At 41.5% G+C, this 21,444-nt stretch overlaps 1 protein-coding gene across 1 annotated transcript in view; it reads right to left on the bottom strand.

Annotated features, from left to right (window-relative positions):
• Positions 1 to 2,129: 2,129 nt before the first annotated feature.
• The window catches only part of LOC120397007 (sodium channel protein type 5 subunit alpha-like), a 325,327-nt gene continuing 306,012 nt past the window's right edge, over positions 2,130 to 21,444 (bottom strand). Inside the window, exons 25-29 of the mRNA XM_039522350.1 lie at positions 13,700 to 13,753; positions 10,856 to 10,993; positions 10,007 to 10,111; positions 9,223 to 9,493; positions 2,130 to 6,225 (exon numbers count right to left, since the gene is read on the bottom strand). Coding sequence (XP_039378284.1) covers positions 4,991 to 6,225; positions 9,223 to 9,493; positions 10,007 to 10,111; positions 10,856 to 10,993; positions 13,700 to 13,753 — 1,803 coding nt within the window. The 3' untranslated portion in view covers positions 2,130 to 4,990. The remainder of the gene's footprint in view (positions 6,226 to 9,222; positions 9,494 to 10,006; positions 10,112 to 10,855; positions 10,994 to 13,699; positions 13,754 to 21,444) is intronic.

Genomic DNA, 21,444 nt, shown 5'->3' with positions numbered 1-21,444 from the left:
TAAAAACAAAAAAAGTTGCCATAGCTTACTATAGCAGCACTCCCTAAACTGACCTGCACTCATGTTGCACTAGGAATTTAACCCAAACTGTTAACTGCGATCTCTTCAAAGTTGCCCATGAATTTAGCCATATAAATCCCATGAAAGTAAACAGGAACTAAAGTCATTGTAAGTATTATGACAATAATCCTTGGGCAACTCTGAAAATGCAGGGCCTGATTCTGAGCTCACACTGATGTTAGCTTCATCGGGTCTCATCTCCCACTGTTTTTGTGCTTTGTGTAGTCATTTACACACAGGCAAAACAAGCCTAAGCCTTGTGTAAAACTGACGTAGCTTTACTGACTTCAGTGAAGAGCCCCTGATTTATACCAGCTGAGTATCAGGACCCCCAGCTTTCTCCCCATGACTGCTCAGAAGTCAGTAGATTATTTACTCTTCAGAACTACTTCCATCTTGTAAGGAGAATGAGGGCTTGTCTACATGTACAGCTGCACTACTTAAACCCAGCTGTGATTTTAAACCAGTTTTGTTGAACCAGTACAAAAGACTGTTTGAACACTAATTTCAGTTTAAACCAATCTCATTTTGGTGCATCTTAGAGTGATTAGGAACAAGCCACTCTTAAACCAAAATAAAAGTGTGCCAACCATTGTTTGCACTAGTTCAACTAAACTTGTACAAGTCTTTGTGTAAACAAGTCCTGATTCAATCAAAGCAGATATAATAATCATAATAATCATAACAATATGTAACAATATGATTAAATAGGGGCAAATCTGTATTATTATCAAGAGGACATCTCATGTGCAAACGTTTTTTACATCATTTAGGCTTGATTCCACATTCCTAGCACACTCCATATTCCTACCAAGTCTACTGGCAAAGACTGGTTGAGCTAGAAATGCAGGATTGGTTCTATATATTACTCACTTTGGACAGAAGCTTTTAGGGCCTGATCCAAACAGGGCCGCCCAGAGGATTCAGGGGGCCTGGGGCAAAGCAGGGGAGCTGCGGCGCTTGTACTCACCCGGTGGCGGTCCGGGTCTTTGGCGGCATTTCGGCGGCGGGGGGCCCTTCAGTCGCTCTGCGTCTTCAGCAGCACTGAAGGGCCCCCTGCTGCCGAAATGCCGCCGAAGACCCGGAGCGACTGAAGGGTCCCCCACTGCCGAAATGCCGCCGAAGACCCGGAGCGACTGAAGGGTTCCCCACTGCCGAAATGCCGCCAAAGACCCGGAGCGACTGAAGGGTCCCCCACTGCCGAAATGCCGGCCGAAGACCTGGACTGCCGCCGGGCCAGGGCTCGCGGGGCCCCTGTGGGGCCAGGGGCAAATTGCCCCACTTGCCCCCTCCTCTGGGCGGCCCTGGATCCAAATCCTCCTGGAGTTAATGGGAGTCTTTGACCTTAACTAGATTTGGATCTAGCCTTTAACGTGCAGCAGTCAGCCTTACAATGAAAGAATTACTTGAGTGGATTTCATTGATTCTTCACCTCTTAATACACATGAAAAAAGTTGCCCTGCATTTCTCAACCAAATTTGGCTACCGAACAAGACTTGGAAAAATCATGTAAAAGCTGGTACAATAAAAAAAATAATTTGGCACAGAAAGTATGTGTTATCCTTATTTATTTAATAAACATAGTAAACTTGGCTTTTTCCAGATACAAATAGCTTGGTATGTCCTGTGAAATTGGCTGAAGTTTTAATGTGCTCTTTTTGTAGTTTGATGATTCATGCTGTACTCTTTATTGAGCAAATCCGCAGAAAATGACAGCACCCATCATGCTTATAATCAGTATGCACTGTCTATCAAGTCACTAACTACAATATCACTACACTGGGAGGTTGTACCACTGATATACTGTGATCGGTATCTCCTTTAGTAAAGACTTGCAGGTAAGGTACTTGACATTTTTAAGGGAGTCCGATATCTAATACAAATGCAGCAATTACACTTCAGTTCTCAAGAAATGTTCCAGAAAACAATAGAAAATCCAATAGAAAACCAATGTTCCATTTTACAAAGTCCATTTTGAACCCAATTTACAATTTATTTTTTAGAAAATTTACTGATATATCTATAGTTAAGACCCTCTTCCAGACTCACCTTTTTACAGCTTTGGGGTACAACATAGTATAGTTTGCAATTGTATTGATATGGTAGGGTCTTGCAGTAATTAAAATGATGCTCATCTCAGGGGTCCACTGATTGCTGGAAGAGCTTTCTTGTAATATAATCAGTAGCCAGTTAATTTCTTATCACATCATTCTATTATTTGGCTTCGTTATTATTTATAGTATATTAAGAAGTTACATTTTAATATGTCTGCTAAATCAAGTAACAAATAATTTAAAATAATAACAAAATAACGTGAACAACCTATCACCGCATCATGTAAGCTATTCAGTCTTTGGTCTAAAAATAGGATTTTTTTCTATATTAAGAAATTAGATGAGCAATACCCATTCAATTAGCATTTTTCCTCCCCCATTTTGTGCTTCAATTTTGAAAAGAAAATAATCCTACTAGTTGTCAATTAATAAATGTGGTTTTGTTTGGCATGTATGTGTATTTACTATTTTGTTCAGTTAGAGGCAGCAGCTCATTTCTAATGATCAATAATTCTCTTTCAAGAGAAAAAATTTTAATCAGTAAGTCATGTTTGAGTGTCAGCCACTCTAAAAACTTGCATGATACACACATATAAATATAAAATATCACATATTCTTTCTGGGTGATATGTACAATCAGTATAATATTACAGCATAAATTACACAAGGAATCTGTGGAAAGGTTCTCTAACTTGAGAAGTTGTGAGCAAAATTCATTGTGGGGAGGGAGAAATTCCACTCTGAAAACACAATTGGAGTAGTTTCCTTAAGTTGGAATCTAATTACATACAAGATTCAAAGGCAACAAAATCCCAGAAGGAAAATCTCTATGGTGTATACCATAAAGAGAGGGTTAGAGACAAGAGAGAATGATTATAATAATACTTACAGAGTGCCTTTCACCCTCAGAGTGCTTTGCAGACGTTAATTAAGTCTTACAACACTCCTGTGAGGTAGATAAGTATTATTATCCCCATTTTATAGATGGGTAAACTGAGGCACAGAGAGGTTTCAATTATTTACCTAAAAATCATACAGCAAGAATCAGGACCAGACCACAGGAGTCCTGACACCAAGTCCCCTGAATAACCAATCGACCACTTGCAAAACTGAATGCCTGAAACACCTCTCATTGGATGAAGAAAAATTCATTAACATATATGTAGTCATATTATTTTGTGTGTTTTCTTCACATATTCTGACTCATTTTGTCAACAGATGATGTGGTCACAGGAAAATTTCATTGTAACATGGTCTTGTTGCTGGATAGCTAAGATTCTCAGTAACAACCCCATGTGGATTTTGACACCTTTATAATCCAGAATGTAACTAAATGTCAACTACGATACACTTTAAATACATTCTTGATAATTCTTTTTCTGCAAGGTGAAAAACATGGCTACTATCCCTTGTGGTGCAATCGCTCATTACAGACTTCTCAGGCAAGACCTCCCATGAAGATCCACCAAACCCAAGTACCATGATACTTGAAAGTAACAAAGAGAGGACTTGTCTGTAATCATGAACTTGTCTCTTTATATTCCACAGACACTTCCTCACATTTTGCCAAAGCTGGAAGGTTGATAATAAATTACATTTTTTTACAGTATAAAACCACTAAAAATGTCTACTCCTAAAGCACTTATAATGGGACCCCATTGCTGTTAGATGTTTGGCCTGAGACTGATTGGTATTTCACATGCAAATATTCCTCTGCCTGCCTGCAAAAAGGAAGGTTCCCCAGTAATCTAAACACAGCCTCCAGTAGTGTGAAAAATAGAAACCAAGAAGGGATTCTATATATCAGAACTTTTGTACAGACCCTCCCACCCCATTGATAAAACTGTAATAACCCTCCCTCACTGCACAACCTGCATCAAAGCATTAGAGAGTAATATTGATGCATAGAGCTTGCAGTACGCATGCTTAGCTCCATGTCATTGGAGAAAACATCCTATCCCACTCACTCAACAGAAAATCTATCTGGATACCTAGTGCTTTGGGGCACTTTACATCAGATTACAGGGTCATAACCCATTTCTAAGAGAGTTTGATTACAACAAGCAAAGCATATTCTTGAAACATACTAAAAAATTAGTATTTTTATTAATAGTTTTACAAGCAGCATCCATTACTGTCTGATTTCCTGTAGGGTAGAATAAACCATTTCTCTCCTTATTATTTGACATCACTTTCTTCCTCATCATTTTTTTTATTACTGATGACAAGCAGTTACATGTCCCAAAGTGGAGGTCATATATGTTGTTGATTAAATATTTTATTTTGCAACAACTTTCCTCTGTGAATGATGGGAGTCCCACCAATTATTGTTACCTTGGTTCAGAGTTTAACATGTCGGGTGTAAGGATCATCTATCTCCATGGAAAAAGAGACAATTATTTGATTTAAGTAAAAAAATATCAAATATAATAAATTTATGAAAGACCATTCACAACATATACAGTAAGTGTTACATTTTGCTACAGCAGCTGTGATATATTTTTTTCTTTTTAGAATGCAAGGTCATACATTGCCATAAGTAAACACACTAATATGAGTAAGATCTTAAATGAATGTTTACAGCCTGGCTTTATCTGTGGATAGATATACACTGTGTTTACTGTTTTACAGTCTAGCATATTCATAATCACACCACTGATATAACAGCTATGACCCTGCACAGATTCTTCCTGTGCATATATAAACATTGGGCAATGGTGAAAAGAGCAGGGTCAAAGGTTATAACTTATCGACTCCCATAGTTAAGGGTAAAAACTCCATTGTTTATTTTGCAACTAATATTTAATAAGAAGGCTGCTTCAATTGTTGTGTAGTTACAGCATTACATTCTGTAAACAATATTTTAAAGCAAACATTTAGACAATTGATTCTTTATCTCTGTCTGGAGATAGCAGATAATCTACAGGTTCATCACTTTTGCTAGAGTCTGTCACCTTTAGCTGGAGGTTGTCACTAGTGGCTCTGGTGACACTGTCATAGGATGGAGGGAAAGATGTCGAGGACACAGTTTCTGATTTGTCTATTGGCCTACCATAATTTTCATTCGTCATGAATGCAATAAGACCTTCTTTCTCAGGTGCCTCATCTTCAAGCATGTTGCCATCACAAGCCTGGTGACGGTATAAGAAAGAGGCCTGCTTCAAGAAGCGTTGAAACAAATGACTCCTGTAGGCCCTCTGGATAATAATGGCAGAAACCTCCTCTTGTTTCCGTCTGAGTGTGGTTGTGATTGGTTCATAAGAAATTTTAGATGGATTGGCAGACATAAACTTTTCCTCCATCTGTATTTTAAGGGCATCCATTTCCCCAGTTTCTCCTAGTACTCGTTTGGTAAAAGCAAATAAAATATCCAAGCAGTGGATCCTATCTCCGCTGACCATGGGAAGGTCCATGGCTATGAGTTTAATTTTGTTTGGTTTTGCTATGCGTAAAGGTTCTGCCAGAGCATCTGCAAAGTCTGAAAGCACAGAATACTCAATAAATTGAGTCGCTTCAGGATCAAACTTCTCCCAGATTTCATAAAACATATCAAAGTCATCTTCACCTAGAGGCTCTGTACTTTCCTCAGTGGCTACGCTGAAGTTCTCTAAAATAATGGCTATGTACATGTTTACAACAATGAGAAATGATATAATGATATAAGTAACGAAGAATAGAATCCCTACAGCAGGGCTTCCACAGTCTCCCTTTGAACCATTTGCATTTTTTAGGTTCGGATCACAATATGGAGGTCCAGTGTTTAAAATAGGATTGAGAAGACCGTCCCAGCCAGCAGAGGTTGTAATTTGGAAAAGACAGAGCATGCTGTTAGCGAAGGTTTGGAAGTTGAACATGTCATCAATCCCATGCTCCTTTTTAACATAGGCAAAATTAGCCATTCCAAAAATGGCATAAATAAACATGACCAGAAAAAGGAGGAGACCAATGTTGAACAGAGCAGGAAGGGACATCATTAAGGCAAAAAGGAGAGTTCTAATTCCTTTGGCTCCCCGTATAAGTCTTAGGACTCGGCCAATCCGAGCCAAGCGAATGACTCTGAAGAGTGTAGGAGAGAAAAAATATTTTTGAATGATGTCAGAAAGCACGGTACCTTTAAGAAAAAAAGAAACAAATAACCAATTAATACATGGGCAACAATTCTAGATGTGCTCATAAAATGATAATTCCAGATTATCAACAAGAACTATTAACATTCCCCCAACTGTCCTACTAACTGCGCCTTTGGCTTCTCCTAGAGCAGAGGTTCTCAGTCAGGGATCCGGGGTGCCCTAGGGGGCTGTGAGCAGATTTCAGGGAGTCCGCCAAAATAAACCAGAGATCAGGGTCAGTGTTAGACTTCCTGGGGCCCAGGGCAGAAAGCCAAAGTCCAAGCTACTTGGGGCTGAAGCCAAAGCCCGAGTAATTCAACTTTGCAGGGCCACAGGCAATTGCCCTGCTTCCTACCCCCTAACGCCGGCCCTGGCTTTTAGTCTACTGGATAGGCAGAAAAACAGTGGTTGTGGCACAGGTGGGCTGTGGAGGTTTTTATAGCATGTTGGGGGAGCCTCAGAAAGAAAAAGGTTGAGAACCCCTGTCCTAGGGGAAACACAGCTAAGGGGTAATGGATTGGTTGGATTTCACGCCCAATCAATTCTCAGGCTCTTTGCTGAGTCTACAGACAAAGATGTCAACAAAAGTGATAGTTTTTATGACGTGGACACCTGCCTATTACAAACTGGGACTGAGATTACCAGTTCAATGAATATAGGCCACAAGTAGTGTGACAAAGTTCCTCCTCTATCTAGGTGGGTCCTGCGCTTATTGGCGGATTTGCTCACCTCAGTGATCTTCCCCGCTGGTGGAACCCACAGTCTGGGTCAACTCCTCCTGTGTCTGATCAGGAGTTGGGAGGTTTGGGGGGAACCTGGGCCCACCCTCTACTCCAGGTTCCAGCCCAGGGCCCTGTGGATTGCAGCTGTCTATAGTGCCTCCTGTAACAGCTGCATGACAGCTACAACTCCCTGGGCTACTTCCCCATGGCCTCCTCCAAACACCTTCTTTATCCTCACCACAGGACCTTCCTCCTGGTGTCTGATAACATTTGTACTCCTTAGTCCTCCAGCAGCACACCCTCTCTCTCAGCTCCTTGTGCCTCTTGCTCCCAGCTCCTCACACGCACTTCCTCTCCTCTGGCTCCTCCTCGCCTGACTTGAGTGAGCTCCTTTTTAAACCCAGGTGCCCTGATTAGCCTGCCTTGATTGGCTGCAGGTGTTCTAATCAGCCTGTCTGCCTTAATTGGTTCTAGCAGGTTCCTGATTACTCTAGTGCAGCCCCTGCTCTGGTCACTCAGGGAACAGAAAACTACTCATTCAGTGACCAGTATATTTGCCCTCTACCAGACTCCTGTACCCCACTGGTCTGGGTCTGTCACAGTAGTTATAGCTTTCAGTCACTACCATTTGAGCCATTGCTCCTGAGGTGAAAGACTATAATACCCCAGTGTTCATCCCCCCCGACCAAATTTACTTTAACAAAAAAGTATAAAGTAACATGAATATTTTTAGGAGATATGAGCGTTAAATGCTGGTTTTAATGGGAATAATCTCTAGAATGTTCATTTGATCAGTCATTCGTCTCAAATTGTATCACTTTCCCAACTGTTACTTTCTTTTTAATTGGCAGTTCATACTCGGATTGTAAACTCTCTGGGGCAGGGACTGTTGTTTTATTCTGTGCCCGTACACCACCTAGCATAATGGGGTTCTGGTCCATGACTGGTTCTGCTAGGCACTACTGCGATACAAATAATAAATACTAAAATAATGGCCCTAGTGGCTTTGGACTTTTCCTCTTATACCCTGACGCATTGCAACTAATAATCCTCTGACTGCCTGTCATAAATAAACAGATAGTTAAGGGTTAAGGTCTCTTTTACCTGTAAAGGGTTAACATGCAGTACCTGATGACCATCTGACCAGAGAACCAATCAGAGACAACATAATTTCAAATCTCTGTGGAGGGAAGCCTTTGTCTGTGTTCTTTGTTAGAGCTCTCTTTGGATCTAAAAGAGGCCAGTCATGTCTCCAAGTTCTCCTGGAGTAGTTCCTACTATTTAATAGTGAGTATTAATTAGAAAGGCGGATTAGTCTTTTGAGTTGCTTTCTATATTTGCAATTGTGTGTTTGCTAAAGGAAATTCTTTATTCCTGTTTGCTGTTACTTTGCTTTTACTGAGAAAGAAAGGAGGGGGAATTCTCTCCAGAGATTGATAAGTTTAGACCCTGTATATTGTTCCAATTTGGTTACAGAGACAGTGACTTTTCTTTTTATTCTTTAATAAATTCTTTTCTATTAAGGACTTGGTTGATCTTTCTTTGGGTGGATTCTCAGGGAAAGGGGAGGGGGAGGTATCCCTCTGTAGTTAAATCCCGGTGTCTCTCCTAGGAAAAGGGAGGGGGGAGGAAGCAGGGGGGAATGGTTTATTTCTCCTGGGTGTAAGAACTCCATGGATTTGGGGCTCTTGGAATCCCCTAGGATTTTGGGGAAGGACTGTGTCTCAATCCACGTACTTGATTGAGTGGTGGCAGCTTTTACTAGATCTAAACTAGGATTTTAGTTTAGAAGGAAACCAAGGCAGGTCCCCACATTGGAACCCAACAGCTCTAAGTGGGGGTGAGACCTATGACACTGCCATTTCTCTAACACCCCCCTTCCCCCCGTGTTCCTATCAGCCACTGAATGCCCATTGAAATCAATGCCAGGGCATGTGGAGGTGTTACTTATTACTTTTAGCAGCAGGGCATGTATGTTCTATCTGGATGTATCTGTTATGTTCAGTATACCCAAACTCTCTACCTTTGCCTGGTCATGCCACATTTGATTGTTATGCGGTGTTATTTTGATAGGATTTAAATATAATTAAAATATTTAGAAACCAATCCCATAAGTGGCTCTCCCATTGGTGGAACTGAGGGTACCCAATGCCTAGCTGCAGGTGCTCAGCACCATATTGCAAAAAGCATTTAATACAGTCCAAACACATCTCTGTTTCCACCTTTTATTTGTTCAGTTTTGGCAAAAAGACTTCTCTGCCATTGAGTGTTACCTACCCACAATGGATAGAATCACAACAACAAAATCAAATATGTTCCAGCCATTGGTGAAATAGTAGTGTCTTAAAGCCAACATTTTGATGCTGCACTCTGCTGTGAAGATGGCAACAAAGAGCATGTTGATTTTATGAAGGATGTTCACTTTTTCTAGACTCTGGTCATCCGTTTCCACCATCATGGTGACCATGTTAAGGCAGATGAGAATCATGATGGAGACATCAAAGGCTTGTTTTGAGACTATGTCAAAGATAAAACCTTGGTATTTGTTCTGAAACAAATAAAAGGATCATTAGTGTTAGTTACGAGACTCAAATCATATAAAATGGTATCATTCCCTCCCCTTGCAACTGGAATCCAGAAGAAAATATGTCACAGTTTCCACATGGACCGTTGTAAATGTAAAGGGGGTGATGGATTGGTTGGATTTTCATGCTCATTCAATCCTAAGGCTCTTCGCTGAATCTACCAACAATCATGCCAACAGTAGTGGTAGCTTTTATGAATGGTAACCTGTTTATTACAGATTGGGACTGAGATCCCCAGTTCATTTAATACAGGACACAATAGGTAATGGTGTTACATCATTCATGAATTTGACCCCAAATCATCATTGTAGTGCAGTGGTGATTATAAGACACACAATTCACTACACTTTCAAACAATGGCTGAATCAAACAGATTATATTACAAAAGGGCATTTTTTCCAGGGGATTGTATTCACTCGATGAAAGACATTCACTGAATATACATATTTCAATTGGAATAACCTAGATATTCTCACCAGTGGCCTTGGGATGGGTTTTTGGGGTTTCTTGGAGCCCAGTTTTTTCATTGCATTATAATACTTTTTCTGTTCCTCTGTCATAAAGATGTCTTGCCCACCTAAGTATAGAGAGATAAAGCTGCTATTACTTTCGTTGAATGATAAGTATTATTGCAATGTAAACTAAGTTTGAGGTATTGGGAGTATCCATCCTTTTCTATTTTCTTCCTTTTAATATCTAATAAGTGCCTAATGGGGTGTAGAACTGTAAGTAGTTATCCACATTAAGGCAGAAGGCAGGAGTTAGTGGGCAGCAAGGATGAACAGTGATTCAGGGCTAGACTGTGACATCTTGGTGTGGGTACATGGGGTGAGGGAGGATGCTAGGAGTTTCATCCCTCCTTCGCTTTGTGCATAAAAGGCTAATCACAATCACATTTCTCAGGGGGATGTAAGAACAGCTCCATCCCTGAGTGCACACTGCTCCAAAGGTGGAAGGGGAGGACAGGCTGCAACATTCTAAAGGATGGTGACCACTTGCATACACCATCTCTTGCACACTGGGGACTTTGGGAAAGCATGTGTCCCTGAGGCACAATTAATCCCTGAGGTTCCCCTGGGCTGGTGCTGTTAACACTGCTTCCTGATTAGTGAGAGCACAATCTAACTCCAGTGTTTTCAGAGCACTGGCCCTGCATAGAGATAAAGGGCTGCTGCAACTGTGAATTTGTAAAGTAATGCAAGATGGTTCCTAAGGATATTCTGTTAATCGAGATACAGGACTGCTGTGCTGCTGCTTCTAAATCCATTCCTACTGCCCCTCCATATAGCAGTCACAAGTGGCTATACAGCATATACAGTACTTATCTTTTTCTTTTGTTGGTTAAAATTGTCAATAATGACACCTATGAAGAGATTCAACGTGAAGAAAGACCCGAAAATGATGAAAATCACAAAGTAGAGGTACATGTATACATTATATTCCCATTCAGGTTGCTCCTCACACTGCAAATATAAAAGGAAAATGTAAAAAGAAGAGGGAGAAAAACTGGGCCATCACCACACACATCAAAAGATTAAAAACAAACTCACTCAATAACACAGAAAATATCAAAGTTAAGTACCCATTCAGTGTTTAAGCATTCAGTGCCTGCCATTACAAGGTCACCATTGGTATCTCAAATACCACGATCATTTCAGTTACACTTTATAATACTGCCATTATGATCACATCATTACATTGTATTTTCAGTGTAAATATAGAGTGTAATTCATGTACTTAATCTTTGGTTAGAAGATTTTGTACTGGGTGCATGTACTAAAAAGTGCAACTTCAGAATATATCCACCGTAATGCATTCAATATGAAATAAAAAGGGGGAACAAATAAATCAATCTTCTGGCTATACTCCTGCTTATATGAACTGGTGGTAATCATGGATATTAATAGAATAACTGTTACAAGAGAAATTGATTTAACAACAGCGATCTTGTGCACTTAGCCACCAGGAGTTGGAAGCAAGGGCACCACAGAGTCAGGAAAAATCTGGCCGTGGCTTTAGCAGACAGAACAAAAACAGCTACACAATTGCAGTGTTACTAACTAAGATAGATAAAGTGAAAGGGCAGATTCATGAAAATGGGGATGGGGGAAGAGGGAAAATGTGAATGGCTGACCTTGGTTTGGGTGGGCCTGCATTTGTAAGTTTCTTGCTGAAATTGCTTTGCTGATAAGTAAAATAATGAATTATTATTCGCTGTTGCTAGGGAAATTGTTAGCCTATTAGGAACCCTTATGAATTATGTGGTTGGTCAGGAGTTTAGTTAGAGAGTGTACTTTGGAGAAGCCTGGAAGAAGTTCTTTTGACTGAATTTCTATGAGCTTGGGAGTCTGACAACAAAACTCCAGCTGCAGAAGGCAGGCTGGCCACCGGAACTCTGCAACTGGCCCTCAACACCACCTCAGACTTTGGGTAACTATATTTTGGGTGCTTCTAGACCAGGGGTGGGCAAACATTTTGGGCTGAGGGCCACATCTGGGTGGGGAAATTGTATGCAGGGCTGGGGCAGGGGGTTGGGGTACGGGAGGGAGTGTGGAGTTTGGGAGGGGTGAGGTGTGCAGGAGGGGGCTCAGCGCAAGGGACTGGGGCAGAGGAGGGGTGCGGGCTGTATGAGGGGGCTCAGGACAGGGAGTTGGTGTGCAGGAGGGGTGTGAGGTGCAGGCAGGAGGCTTAGGGCAGGGAGTTGAGGGGCGGGGTGCAGGCGGGGTTCTGGCTCCAGCCTGGCACCACTTACTTAAAGCAGCTCCGGGGTGGCAGTGGCGCGCACCAGGGCAAGCTCCCTGCACCCCTGCCCTGTCCCCGGCCCCGTGCTGCTCCAGGAAGCGTTGAGGCCCCTGGTCTGAAGGGGGATGGGGGGCTCCACATGCGCTGCCCTTGCCGTGCCCCCATGTACCTCCCCCGAAGCTCCCATTGGCTGTAGTTCCCCACTCCCGGCCAATGGGAGCGGGGAGGGGCGGGGGGCGATGCCTGGAGGCAAAGGCAACGCACGGAGCCCTCTGCCCCCCCACCTGGGGGCCGCAAGGAAGTGGTGCCGGCCACTTCTGAGAGCGGTGCGGGGCCCACGGCGCCACAGGGGACAATCCTGTGGGCCGGATCCAAAGCCCTGAGGGGCCGGATCCGGACCACAGGCCGTAGTTTGCCCACCCCTGTTCTAGACTATTGCTAGCTTTGATGTGTGCTTTGTACTCAGTAAAAACAAGGACTTTTGAATGAAAGCTCTCTTGTGTGTACCAATCATTTATCAGATGGAGGTGCTGTGTCCCCCACTGATTTATTTCCTGACACCACCTGGAAAACAAAGATTCATTACCATAGCTTTGAGTTCAGATAACCCGGGCAACATAACCACAGTGTAATTACATTTTAATTGCAATGTAATTGCAGTGTTCAGTCACTTTAGTATAAAACTACAGTATAGTTAGAGTCCATCTATTTTAAACAATACAACTTCTTTCTTTTACTAAGAACAGAAAATCATTGTGAAAGCTGTTTTCTATCTGTTGGTAAATGTTAATTTCTTTATGGTGACCATTCTAATCACAACTTCCACTTAATACAACACAATTTGCAACAAAAAATAAGATCTATGGAAAATCTAAAGATCCATTCATCTTTGTGAGTCTCAGGTTTGTATTCACCTTTATATTGAGCTTTCTGTCTGGCTTAAACAGATTGGAAAACTGAATCCTAAGACAGTATGAGGTGTAACGTAAATCGACATAGCTCCATTATGTCAATTTATGCCAGCCGAGGATCTGCTCCCTCCAAATCTCAGTCTCCTGCTGCAGGAGAGGAGGTCAGTTAACTGTCACCTGGAAGTTATTTATGTCCTGAGTTGGGCCCCAGGTTTTAATATTTTTAAAATATTCTTGTACTCTAAATATTCTTGTTACATTTCCAAAGTGATCCATAATATAAACCCCACTACACAAATGATGGTACACGTCCTACACCCATTTCAGTCACTCTACATTTCACTCTACATAGCACATTAGACAAAAATCTGCCTGAAGTTAAACTTGGTGCATCCCCAAAGAAGCCAAGTGAGTTGCATATAGGTAGTTTTGCTGTTAACCAGCCAGAATGGCGCAAAATTCAACTAAACAGGAAAGAAGGATGAAAGAAGAAAGCATTTAATTTGAGTGACCTACCCCTCGTGAATCTACTGCTGCATACATAATATCCATCCAACCTTTAAATGTTGCCTAGGAAAAAACAATAACACATAATTAGGAAAATCATAAGCCTATTATGTTCAAACGGTTACACTACTGTTTTGTGTTTTTCTAGAAAATATTACGGTAAGCATATTCATCATTGTTAATAAATTGCTTTTTTTAAAAAGCAAAATATACCCATTAATTTTTCTTTACATAGGTACTTGAGATCACACGGAAGTGGTTTTCCCTTCTGAGTTCTCTTATTCATGCTATTTTTTTCTTTTCTTTCTTGAAACTTTTAGTGGTAAAATAATGGCTTTATTTTTTTTTTAGGCAATTAAATCTCCAGAATTCAGAACAGCTTCTTTCTGCAGGTAAGAAATTGAAGTAAATGGGAAATACCAATGTGTCACTGCAGAATAAAAACATGCCTGGTTGATTACAGGAAAAAACAAAATGTGGCCTTGTTTCTTGCACCTGGCTGAGCTCCGTTCAGTTCAGACCCAAGGAGGTGGGAGGGAAGGGAGCTTTATCCTATCTTTGCTGCTTCCTGATTCAGAGGCTAGCAAGGGATCTGTTCTGATAGCTGGGACCTGCTGGATCAGAGGCACTCTGGCCACGTCTCTTTCTGCTCGCTACACCCCCTATAACCCAGAATCAGAGGGAATGAGATCTGCCACATTGCAGGAGGACTAGGACCTGCTATGAGGTTACAGACATGACCTTTTCAACCATCATCTCACGTTGCTTTAGCATTAGAAAGATTCTGAAGACTTAGGGCCCAACTACAGACCCTTTATTCATGTTGGTGAGCACTGTCTTCTGTGTGCATTCACAGTGAAGCTCCAATTCTGCTCTCATGGAGTAAATCAGGAGTAACACTATGAAAATCAATAGAGTCACATAACATAAGTAAGAGCAAAATCAGGCTCCCAGGGTCTGTTCAGCTTTGAGGAGAGTCATTGAAAGCTGTGAATGTGCAGGTGCATATCAAGCTCAGCAGAAAGGATGATGGGAAAGTTTTAAAGAACATGCTCCCATTTTACACAGTGGCTCAGGATTACATTTCATTTTAAAAATGCACATAGAAAGATAAGGTTTGTGCAAAGAACACAGAATAGTCTGGAGATAAGCCATTACAGAGGTTTCACTGCTGATTATGGCTCTGTAGAGGGATTTTTTTTTTTGCACTGAAACTTGAATAAAAGAACATTTCTAAAAAAACAAAACAATGTGTTTGGCCAGTGATTTTTGTGTCCCTGGTGCTAGTAATAAGGATATGTATTTTAATAGGGACTTCCATCCTTGCTCTGCTCCCCACACTTGTTGACACACCAGGGAAGTTACAAGGCTGGTTCTCACTTACCTTACTGCTCTGCCATTATAAAGAGGCCTTAAAGTGGGTGTGAATGTAATTTAAGGTTTCAAGCTTCCAGTGCAGTGTAAAAGGGTCTTGGTGTAGCTCAGAATGAAAATGTGGCCCACAATCCTATTTCTAGAATATCAAAATCTACAGCCATGATACTAACCTGGCACAACATTGGGCCTAATTCTGGCCTAAATTATGCTGGTTTTACACCAGTGTAATACCACTGAACCTGATTCTCATTTTACTTACACCAGTGTAAAGTGGGAGTAAATCAATGGATTTACACTGCTTTTAAAATTGGTGTGAGGGAAGAATCAGACACATTTACTTCCACAGTGTCACCTCAATTTACAACAGTGTATTGAGAGCAAGAGTGCAGGAGAGCAGAACCATTTCCAACATATTTTAATATCTTGAGGACAATTGGGTTGAATTTTTATTGTGTCATCTAAGCACATAATTCCAGATAATGCTAATTGGAATTTTGTGCATGATTCCCAATGGGAATTCAGCCCTTTGTGTTCAGCCAGGTATATCCAAAGTGCTTTTTCAAAAACTCCATTATATATACTCCATTATTAAATTAAATCTTTAAGATAATGCATTCTATTCTTGCTTTTAAATCCTGCTTAGCCAACGGAAAATTCATAGAGAGGTCAACACAATTTATTTTTAATGAATATATATATAAAACTGTATTTATAATGTTGTACCCGTTCTCATCCACTGGATAAAACGGATTAACCGCTGAAAATCAGCACCTTTTGGAAAATCTGTATAACTGCTCAGAGAATCAGAGAAGAGTTTAGAGGGCAGGTGATGTGATCAGTGGTTTCATTGAAACAAATGATTATTTAACCCTGTCATGTTGACCCCTCTCAGCTGCTCTAATGGATTCTTTTTCGCTGCTCTTTTTCTAATTCCATGAAAGGCTTTCCAGTCTTCTTTTTGTCACTTTCCACTTACAGTTCAATCTGCTGTTCCGCGAGGCTGGGATTGGAGGAAATTAGAGGTCACACTCTGTCAATGACAGCAGAAAAGATATGCTTACAAATGGATATGATCTTAACTTGCACTGTTCTCCCAAGCTTTTATCTTCCTTAGGCATTTTATCCCTGGTATTTACAGTAAATGGGCTAGATTCCAGCCAGTGTGAGAGTGTAACATTTAGCATACAACATGGTTCTACTTAGTGACAGTGGCTGGTGAAATGATCTGATGAAGATAAAATATTATGGGAATGCAGGACAGTGATTTTATATTTTAGCAAATGGTCTACAAGTGAGATAATTAAAAATCCTATTAGGCTTCTGGAAGACTTCTTTAGACACTTCATCTGCAAAGAGGAACAGCTGTCAGGAATGAAAGAAACAACACTGGGAAAGGAAATTATTTATCTGGAATTAGTAGCCACTTACATACTGAATTAAGACGTGACAAAAATCTTCATGGGAGTGTTTGCGATATTATCCTGTCTGGAAGCCATCCAGAGAAACATTATTTTCAACTGAAATTGTCTTGTGATGAGATTATCTGTGGATAAACTCATCTTGGGACATGATTACATTTTGTTATTAGATTATTGGTTAGACACCATGAAGTAAATTAGCATAGGGAGAGGATAGGTGGACTGTGTCTAAATGGCCCTCAGAATATTTATCAGGAAACCAAAAGGCAAATATCTTAAATAAAACAAACATTTTAAATTTGACACTGGGAGACACTCTCTTTAAATGGAGGAAATCCAAGATAGATGCCACAATGGACTCCAACGGCTGTTTTTGAAGGTGGAAATGTTTCATTTTTATCTTTTCAAAATGCTTCTTTGAACATTGCTCTTGCTTAAAAAAGCATTTTAAAACTAAAACAAATCATTCAACACTTCATCAGGGTTAGCTCCTCATAGGGACACATTTAAGATGGCACCAACAAGCAAGAACAAGTTTCTTTTTCTGTTGTGCTAACTCTGTTCTATGCCATTTTCACTGTTGCATGTCTCCAGTCCATTTTATTTTAGAACTAATATTAATTTAATGTTATGATCATTTGCTGTGGAGGGCACTAAAGAATAATGTAAACATCAGGTCCAATAAAGCTACACACGCCTTTCATGGCATGTAGCTTTTTCACCTGGAGAGAGATTATAAAACAGTTTTGCCAAAAGAGGCATCCAAACTAGATACCTCTACCAGGGAATAATGTTTTGTGAATAAGTGAACAGATCCCTAATTAACTGCTCTACATATTTCTGGAATGGGAACATTTCTGAAAGAGGCTGCAGAAGCTGTCTGAGCTACAATTGGATAATCTAAACTAGCTAACTAGTAACAAAGCTTAATCAAGTTTGAGACCCGCTTAGATAGCCTTTGAGAAGAAATGGCCTGGCCTCTGATTCTCTCTGCAAAGGCAACAAACGAACGATGTAGGTAAGACCTTGGATGACTATGATCTATCTAGGTAAAACAACAGGGCGCTGCAGATATCTAAAGAGTGGAGTCTCTTGCCTCCCTTGGCTGGAGTGGTGTTTAGGGAAGAACACTGGTAGGGGACTCATGGTCTAGATGGAAATCGGAAACAACCTTGGGAAGAAAATTTGGATAGGGCCTAATAGAGAAACAGTGCATGGAGGGCCACCATGAGTGCTTGCAGCTCCCCAATCCTACAGACTGAAGTGACAGTCATTAAGAAGGCTGTTTTCATGGAGCGATGGTGCAATAAACATAATGTCAGAGGCTCAGAGGAAGGACCCGTTCATCCAAATATAACTATATAGAGATCCCAGGAGTGAGGCAGTTCCTGAACCAGTGGGAATATGTGTCTTAGGCCTTTGAAGACTCTAGTCATTACATGATGTGAAAACTCACGTGTGGTCCTGTATAGTGGGATGTTGTGCTGATATAGCTTCCAGGTGCACCATGATAGAACTGATAGAAAGTCCTGATCTTTTTAATGACATTAAGTATTCCAGAATATTAGGAATGTTTGATTATTTTGGAGACATACTGTGTAGCTCTGCCCAAAGGGAGCCTTTTCTACTTTCCTGCTTCTTTTCTACTCTGTATAAGAATGTTTTGGATGTCTCTAGAACAAGCTCTCTCCACAGATGCAGCATTCAGACTGTGATATGTAGAGAGGCTGGGGTTGGATGTAAAATGCTCCCATTGTCCAGGGAGCCCAGGTATGTTACAGGATAATAAATTGAAAGTCTCATGAAATCCAGGTGGGCCAAGCTGGTGCTATCAGGATCGTTATAGCAGACTCTTGTTTGAGCTTCCTTAGGACGCTCAGTAAGAGACGGACCAGGGGATGTACATATAGGAGACTTGGGGTTGAAGGAATGAGGCCTTCCCTGGAGCAGAAGGTAGGGCACTTTTTGTTTATTTTTGTGGCAAATGGGTCCATGTATGGGTGACCCTGCCTGTGAAAAGCTCTCCAAATTATGAGTCCATTATCGCCCACTTCTGTTCATTTGTAAATTTCCTGCTCAGGTGATCTGCTACAGAGTTCTGCAGTCCTGGTAGGTGCATGGCTGTAAGGGTGATCTGGTGGTGGATACACCAATTCCACAGCTGGACTGCTTCCAAACATAGAGAGGGTGATCATGCGCCTCCTGGCCTGTTCACATGGAACATCGCTGAGGTGTTCTCTGTCAAATGAATCGTTCTGAGTTCTAATGTGAAAACGAGTCTCCTCTCGGGACCACAAACCCTGAGGCTGATATTGATTTAGATGTGCTCCCCGGCTAAGGCTGGAAGCATCAGTCTCTATTGTCTTTGGAGGCAGTATTGGAGAAAAAAGGAACACTCTTGCATACCTGAATGGGATTCTTCATCATTAATCTCTAGTGACCTTAGGACACGTGGAGGAATATGGACTGGAATATCTATATGATGTTTGCTCAGAAGGTAATAGATTTCAGCCACCCTTGCATAAAATGAAGGTAAAGTCTGGCATATAGAGTTATGAATGTGCATAAGGCCACGTGACCTAATAATTTCAGACACATTCTTATTGTTATCTGAGGTTGTTTTGGCAACTGACCTGTTGAGATCTTCGATGGCTTCAAATCTGGCTGAGGTAAGTATGCTCTTACTGTTGTGGAGCGTAGAAGTGCTGCCATAAACTCTATTTTCTGGATGGGCACTACAGATAACTTCTAGTTCATTGATCTTGAGTCCAAAAGTGGAAAAGAGCTGTAGGATGTGATAAACATGGTCTGTTATCTATTGAGGTGAACTCCCTCAAACAAGTCAATCATCAAGGGTTTAACTGTATTCTTTGCCATCTGAAATAAGCTGCTACTATTTCAAGGCATTTTGAGAAAACCCTGGTGGTTGTTGATAATCCAAGGATCTTGTATTAGAAATAAGTCCCTATTATAACTCTTAATTATTTCCTGTATCCTAGGTGACGTGAAATATGTAAATACATGTCCTGGATCTTGAGAGCTGCAAACCAGTTCTGTGGATCTACAGATGGGATTATTGAGGCAAGGGTTACCATTTTGAACTTGATTTGACACATGAAGATCCAGAATAGGATCTTGGAGATTAAAAAAATAATGGGAACAAAGCCTTTTCTTCCTGTATTGAAGAGGTGTACCTTCTATTGCTCTCAGAGCCTCTACCTCCTGTTGCATTTGTCTCTCATGAGAGGGGTTCTTGAAAAGGGACAGGAAGGATGGATGAGGAGTAGAGAGAGCTTGAAACTGGACTGAATATACAACCTGGAGGTCTTCCAGGACCTAGCAGTCCTAGGTGATATTGGTCCAGGCATCTTGAAAATAAAAAAATGGTCTCCAAATGGGGTAGGTCATGGGTACAGACCCTTTGGGTGTGGTTCTGTGCAGCTCTCGACTCACTAAACCATCAAACTGGCAGTCTCAAGGTAGGAACTAGTCTCACTGGTGCTGATGAAGAAGCAGTGTAATCTTCTGTGTAATCCTTATTTCTTCCAAGGTGTTCTGATGGCCTATGATAGGGAGGATACAATGGGGAAGAAGTCTGCCAAGGATAGGGATGTGTAACTTGTTTCCTTCTGGGTTATCGTGTGCATACATCCAGGGATCTAAGAGCATTTTGGGAGACCTTTAAATTAAAGGGTGTAATGCATCATCTGTCTTTTGGCTGAGAAGGTCACAACTCTCAAAAGGGAAATTCTTTATATCAGTCTATGCTTCCCTGAAGATCGTAAACATGACGCCCATTTCATCATCACTGCTGTTGCCATTGTCCTTGCTATTCTGTCTGATGCATCAATTGCTGCCTGTAAGGAGGTCCTAGCTCTTAACTGACCCTCTGAAATTAAGGATCTTAAATCTTCCTTTGAATCCTGTGGTAAGTTGTCTGTGAAGTTTGACACCTTATGCCAACTGATGTAATCATCTGTGGCAAGGAGTGTCTGGGAAATGGCAATGCTCACAGCTGGCAGAAGTATAGCTCTTCCTTCCAGAGAGATCCAGGCATTTGGGCTCCTTTCCTCCAGGTGTCATCTTAGAGCTCTGCTTTCTCAGCCTCTCTTGGGCAGCAAGGTATGGGATGAGTGTGTAAATACTCAGATCCCCAAAATGGAACCTGGTACCTTCTGTCTACCTTTTAACATGTTGGAGGAATAGATGCAGGCATCTGCCACAGAAACTGTACAGGTCTAAGAGTACCTCATTTACTGGCATAGCCAGACTGTCTGACAGAGGCGTGCAAGATATCTAATAATTTATAGGACTTCTCCTGCATTACCTCAGTTGGAATGTCTAATGTATATGCCATCTGATGAAGGAGGTCTTGAAAGGATTTTTAGCTGTCAGCGTGTGGTTGAGCAGATGCGACCACAGCTTTGTTGGCTGAGGATGACACAATGGCAGCCAGGGCCGGCTCCAGGCACTGGCGAAGGAAGCAGGTGCCTGGGGTGGCCAATAGAAAGGGGCGGCACGTCCAGGTCTGCAGCGGCAATTAGGCAGCAACACCATTGCTCCGCTTCAGTCTTTGGTGGCACTTTGGCAGCGGGTCCTTCACTCCCTCTCTTCCTCTTCAACGGCACTTCGGCGGCAGCTCAATTGGGTTTTTCTTTTTTTTCTTTGCCACTTGGGGCGGCAAAAAAGCTGGAGCTGGCCCTGATGGCAGCAACAACAAATTCAGCTGACTGATGGATTTCTTTGTCAAAGACTTGCAATTGTTGAGGATCAGCAACTGCCATTTGGGGTGGCCAAAAGATTCCAATCTCGAGTGTATGGAGCGTATGCACACCAAGAGGAGAATGTATATATAGGTACAAGCAAATAAGAAGAAAGGAGTGCGATCCCAACATAGACATCCAGAACTTCTAGTCAGTTACAGAGAAGAAGCACTGCCTTCAGAAAAGCAAATTCCAG

This window comes from Mauremys reevesii, linkage group 2 (genome assembly GCF_016161935.1).
Source record: "Mauremys reevesii isolate NIE-2019 linkage group 2, ASM1616193v1, whole genome shotgun sequence".
NCBI lineage: Eukaryota > Metazoa > Chordata > Testudines > Geoemydidae > Mauremys > Mauremys reevesii.
Note: the sequence above shows the minus strand (reverse complement) of the source record. Positions and strands in the feature narration are given on the sequence as shown.